This window comes from Bactrocera latifrons, unplaced genomic scaffold (genome assembly GCF_001853355.1).
Source record: "Bactrocera latifrons isolate USDA-ARS-PBARC rearing strain unplaced genomic scaffold, ASM185335v1 scaffold_34, whole genome shotgun sequence".
In the NCBI taxonomy this organism is placed as follows: Eukaryota; Metazoa; Arthropoda; class Insecta; order Diptera; family Tephritidae; genus Bactrocera; species Bactrocera latifrons.
The window spans coordinates 1,545,196-1,551,734 of NW_017536979.1; the positions used below are offsets into that span (position 1 = coordinate 1,545,196).

The 6,539-nt window shown below is 36.0% G+C and overlaps 1 protein-coding gene across 1 annotated transcript in view; it reads right to left on the bottom strand.

The window, feature by feature from the left end:
* The window catches only part of LOC108971410 (nose resistant to fluoxetine protein 6-like), a 17,476-nt gene extending 12,161 nt beyond the window's left edge, over positions 1-5,315 (bottom strand). Inside the window, exon 1 of the mRNA XM_018937456.1 lies at positions 4,656-5,315. Coding sequence (XP_018793001.1) covers positions 4,656-5,025 — 370 coding nt within the window. The 5' untranslated portion in view covers positions 5,026-5,315. The remainder of the gene's footprint in view (positions 1-4,655) is intronic.
* Between the last annotated feature and the right edge of the window lie 1,224 nt (positions 5,316-6,539).

Consider the following 6,539-nt stretch of genomic DNA (forward strand, 5'->3'; position numbering starts at 1 on the left):
ATCATTTCCACTGCATTTTTGATAACCACCGTCAGCAAGGAAACGCAGAGTTGCGCATAATTTTAATATAGGAGGTATGGCCGTTCCTCGCACACGTTTGTGGAAATGTTCCTTCATCTCATTCAGTAATAAACAAAATGCTTCTTTATTTAATCGAAAATAACTTATGAATCTGCAACAAATATTATTAAAAAGCCACTCAATTGTGAAAAAACTATGGCTTACTTTACATTTGGAAGCTCCAATGGATTTGAACGATCACATACGTAGCACATCAATTTTGCCCCCAATATTTTCGTCATTGTAATATATATCAACACTTATATCCATTTTTTTATTTATTTTAATGTTTATTCACTTTTTCGCGAGCGACAACTGAATTCAATTGTTTCAATATGTCGTTTAAAAAATTTAGCTGTTTCACTATCTGTCAAATTTCCCTTTCTTAGGTTGGCAACGTCAATCATACTTCAACTGAACTTAGTTGAAGTTCGCAATACCGAAAAAGAGTTTGGTTGATCTGAAGTTGAATTGCCTTAACTTCAGCTCGACCAAGTCGGGTTAAAAACCGCAATAGGGGCATTGGTTACGCTCTGTTGTGTATTAATAGGTTGATGCCCCTTAACGTGTGTATTTATCTCATGGAAACATGTACCGAAGACGAGTGGCTAAGTGACATTGCTGGGTTTATTTTCGTTGAAAAAGGTTTTCAAAAATACTACTGTATACTTACTATAGTAACACCTCTTAAATTAAATTCCGAGCGAAAACCCATAATGTGCCAAATGTCACATCAAAATGGTCATTACTGCTTGGTATACGCTTGTCTTCCTGAAGTACATAAAATGCATTCGTCGATTGGAAAAGGCCTTCGGTGATAATTGTTTGTCGCGAGCAAGTGTTTTTGATTGATTCAAATTATTCAAAGACCGTCGCTGACACGATGACGACGAACCACGACCATGAAGTGACCATCAACACATCAATAAAATAAAGAAATTGGTGCTCGAGAATCGGCGGTTAACAGTCAAAGATCCTACTGGCATCGTTGAAATATCGAAAGGATCAGTAAAAATCATTTTGACCTTGGAAAAGTGAAAGCACGTTTGATTCCAAAATGATTCCAGAATCACTATCACTTGTTAAACAATGTTTTACGAGTCTTGGATATATGCTTACGACCCAGAAACAGAGGATCAGTCGGCTGAATATTGTGGCAAAGGTGAGCCTGAAAAAACACGTCACAGCAGATCAAAAACCGAGTTGTGGTGCACTCCGACCAGTCAAGCTGATTTTTGCACAAAGAATACCATTGTCGTCTTATACGATATTTCCGCGAAGCTATTCGTAAAAAATAGGGCGCAATTATGGGCCCACAACTCTTGATTTTTGCACCACGATAATGCACCGTCGCATACTGGTTTGATTCTTCGTGAGTTTTTCGTCAAATTTTCAACCAATATCGTTCCGCCCCCAAGGCATTTGCCTGATTTAGCTCCGTGTAACTTCTGTCTATTCAACAAACCCAAACGACCGCTCCGGGGAAACCGTTTTGAGTCAATTGAAGCCATTAGACGAGAATCGCTACACCAGTTAACACTTTCAAAAATCTTCATATAATAAATTTAAACATTTCTTAAGACAATACCAAAATAGTGTGCTTAGAGATTAGACCAATTTCTAGTCGTATGTGCAATAGAGTGTGGATCTATATCGCGATTGCTTGAATCTTTAATGCCCATTTTTTTGCTCGTTATTTTAGCGTGCGGCCCTTTTTCATAACATTTGTTCGTGAAATCATTCGTCAAGTTGTCAAGTTTTCCACAAGAAAGGTAGTGGATACCTAATGAAAGTGACTATTATATCTCTATTTTAATATACCTAACTATTGCATTTATGCCAGTTGTTTTTTCGATACAACACCCTCCACTGTTATATGTAAATAGAACAACGGATTACATAAAATTTAGCACCTTCATATGTTCACACATTGATGTTGTATGAACTTGCGACCCGTTTATGTTATAATTCTTACTTAATAAAGTAAGCAATGACAGGAAGTCTCAGTATTTGCACATGCCTAAGTAAGAGTGAAGCCTTTAATTGATTTTATCTCACAATTTTAGATGCACATCCAAACTGAGGTGTGCGCCTTTATTTATAGCTTATACCCAGCAAAGAAATTTCAAACTAGTCGGAAAATTACTGGATTACAACTACAAAGTTTCAACAGGAATTGAACTAGTGCGACAACTAGCGAACTTGAAGCAATCGTACGGTAGCTCGTAAATGAGTATTTTTTCTTAACTTCAAAGACTTAAGGCAGCCTTTCAGATGTGCGGTTTTAGTCCACAATTAAACTGTATTATAATATTTATATTTTCACGGTAAGAAGCTGGTGTATCTCAGGCGCATTGCCATGTACAAAAAACAGTTATCTGTGGTTCGCATCAGCAATAACTACTAATGATTAACCCCTCATACTCAAATACAAATAATGAAAGTGACTATTATTTGTAAGAACAATTGAATGCTCTTCGAACGTCCGATAATATAAAAGTTCGAACGAGAGTTTCAGCATTTCAACTATGCTTTCATCAAGAAAAGTTTCCAATTCCAGTTTCAGGAATGATTGGTAATCAATTAACTACCCATTTAAATAACTATTACAAAACGAAAGTATTCACATATTATATTTGTAAATATTAGCTGTAAAACGGATATACTGATTTCCTTTAAATAAAGTTCAGTTGTTTATTCACTCATTTGTTTGCCCAGCTATTTCCCTCTTAGCTGTGGGCAAAGAGTTTTCACTTTATGTGTTTTTGGTAAGTAAACACTACACTCGTTTATGTATATACATATGTGTACATTGGCACTTCTAATCTGTAATTTTCGCCAAGTGCCAATATTCGAAAATGATGTTTAAATATATGTAATATTTTACTGGAGACTTGCATGCTGCGATCAGACTCAAACGTACAAAAGTGACAATTTGAGGAGCTCACAGCAGACTATTGGTGAAATTGAGGGATTATTTGTACCTGCGATAGCTTAGCAGCTATCGTAGCACTAAGCTCGAAGGTGCAATAAAACTATCTTCCGCATGGAAACCCGCAAATCGCCAAGGGTATTGTTATCATGAAAAAACCCCAAAAAAATGTTGTAGTTACGTTAATAGTAATAGTTTATTTAAAAAAGTTATTTGAATATTCCGCATAACTAATAATTACATAGCCGCTAAGAACTTCTCCGAGCTGTTCAATACCAAACGAGGTTTCAAACAAGGCAACTCCCTTTCGTGCGACTTCTTCAATCTAATCTTGGAGATAATAATTCGAGCCGCAGAAATAAATAGAGAAGGTACCATCTTCTATAAGAGTGCACAGCTGCTGGCGTATGCCGATGGTATTGATAACATTGGTCTCAACATCTGCGCCTTTAGTTCTGCTTTCTCCAGAATGGATAAGGAAGCAAACCAAATGGGTCTGGTAGTGAACGAAGGCAAGACGAACTATCTCCTGGGCAAAAAATTGCTGAAGCACTAGAACACCACAAACGTAAGGAAAACGAAGAACAAGGAAACAAAGCAGTGAGAGAAGAACTGTCCTGGAGGTAAGCAATATTACAAGATCAACAAAATTCAAAGAATCCGAAACGGAAAAAAACCTGGACAAATAATGAGTTTTTACGAAATGAATTCTAAATCACGAAAAAAATTTATTAATAAAAGCAGGCATTATTGGAGACCTAGGGTATTACCTAGAGTACTACCTACATTATGACAAGTTTCTTCTTCCATTTACTTAATCAGAACGTAGCGAACCGATTAATGTTTCCTCCGCTCTAAATGATTTGGAACGTTTTGTTGAAAATGAAAAATGGAAGACTGGTATTTAATCCAAACTTATTGATCATTGAATAATAAAATTACAAAAATACATACTCTATATATTATGAAGTTTTTATATAGTGATCTAATTTTTAAGTCCCGAGCTAATTCACTATAGGTAAGTTGGACTGTACTAATAAAAATTCAATGTTCACATCTCATCGTTTATATGAGGTTCTCTTCCCCAAGTGGGATGACAAATGGAGTGATCTGCCAGCTTATTTTAATTAAGATACTTTATTATGTATAAAAAATGGAACATTTTATAACGAAACGATAATTCACTACTGATAAATTTATAAAAGGCAGTGAAACAAAGGAGAGAAAGGAGAATTTTAGGTTATTCCTTAGGAAGTTAAATTGCCTCGAGAATATGTGCGACCCTTCTAATACGGAGTAAGGCGCACGTTTAAAGAAAGTTCTGTGTAGACCAGTGTATGCAAGTGCCAATCGTTGACAAAAATTCTTTGAACATTTTTTAAATCCGCTGGCATAGACGGATGTACGAGTATGTGCATGTGTTCGCATTGTCTAATAGCGCCAAAATTTCTTCGTTAATATTTTGAGCGCGTTTCATTGGATGAGCGGTGTAAGGGATAGACATAGAGAATTAAGTATGGGTTTTTTATTCAAAATTATTAAACGGGATTTTTGATACACAAGAATTTACACGCACGCGTGCAAAAACTTTCCACTTTTCCACTTTTTACAGATACTCATAATCCTATTCAGTAGTTCGCTATGGTTTTCAATAGACACTTACTTGCAATGGCCCATGGTTGGCCACTCAAAATACCCCAAAGCGTACTGTTCAAGTCGTCTCTGCATTGTGCGCTCTCGACTTTAAAAAGACCAGCGAGGAATAGCTGTCGCTCGCTAGGTGTCATCACTGCAGTCTTGTCCTTCCAATAAGGACTCAGCGCTTTTTCCACAAGCTCAACATCACGGTAGTTTTCAGCCGACCAATCCAAACGATCGTTCGGTGCAGCTTCTTTGGTTTTGCGTGGATTTATATCCCCTGCGCTGGTGGCGCTTACAAGGGTGCATAATGCCAGTGGATATACCATGTACATTAGTCGCCTTGGCCCAGGCATGCTTATCACTGTGTATGTGACTAAATTATGAAAACTCATCAACTGGTGTACAGTTATATAGTACACTACTTTAATCACTTTTTATATTCACAAAAAATTCGCACTTAATGTCGTTGTATTTGCACTGCTGTGGTTGTTGTCACAACGGAGTGTCCTTCACTTCCGAATTCAGTCACTTCCAACTAAATTTGAAAACAACACAACACGATTTCTAAACATTCATGCGCCTTTCCTTTCAGAAATATAACGGTCTTTCAGTGGGCGAGTATTACCTGTGCACATAGTACTTATGTACATATATGTGGGTCTTCTGCGCAACCGACCGTACGAACCGCAAATTCAAGATCAACTAAACTTACGACTGTTCGCAACAAACAGTTTAAGCCAAGTTTTTAGCTAACAAACATCGGATCAAGTCGTGTCTACTCCCAATGCTCGGTAGGAGCCGCCGAAGCTTCCAATTAGTGTCGTGCACACTGTCGAGTTACTGAGTTATGCTATACGATATTCAAGCCGGAGGGCTGCTTTCTTCTCTATTATCATTTTTTGGCACGCTTTTTAAATTTATGAAAGCAGTTATTATTTACTGAAGTATATGTCGGGCAAAACACTGCGAGCTAATTAAAAGGAACAGCCATGCATCATTTTAACAATTTTTCCAAGTATCTGAACATTCTCTAATCTGGTGATCTTAGCAAATCTGCGACTGGTAAGGTAGGAAAGTAATTGCTGTTAATAGTATGTATATGATGGTTCTTCCTTTCATTGAGTTTGAAAGTACAGAAGTAAAAAGACAAATTAATAATATTAAAAACAAGCCCAAAATAACACGTTTTAAAAGTAAATGAAATGTATATTTATGGGAACAGCCCTATTCGATTTTAACTATGGTATCGCCTTAAAACCATTATAAAGAATGAATCCGCTGATACTCAATCGTACATACATAAATCCCTGATGTTGATAATTTTAAATTTTGGATTCTTAGCTGACGTTTCGAAATGGTAAAAAATTAGAGATTAATATATTTGTCATATGCTATAAGTAGATAAAAAACTCAGCATATTTGGAAAACAATCAAAAAATTACGAAAAATACGCGACAAGCAATTGAGTCAACTAAATTATAAATTTCGAGCTTCTTAAACTTGTTTACAAATAATTGCCGAGAGATGCCTTCTTGATTTATTGGCTTGAAATACTTATGGTCATCCCGCTTGTTTACCAAATATATCTAATTGCAAATTCATACATTGACACCAACTCTCACCTACGCACACAATTTTCTGGATTTTCTGGTATACACCAAGTGGACATGCAACGCGGGTGGGTGTTAAGTATCTAAGATTTAGATTTGTGCATTCACTTTACATTTGCATGTCTGTCATTCTCTTCATTTTGGTCAAAGAACTTAGGACAGTATACAGTATTTTTTGTACATTTTGTTGTTTTATTATTTTTTCTCTTCAAATACAACATTTCTTAAACGATATTCCGTTTACTTTTATGTTATTTTTATTTTTATATTTATTTTTATCAATGCAATTATAATTT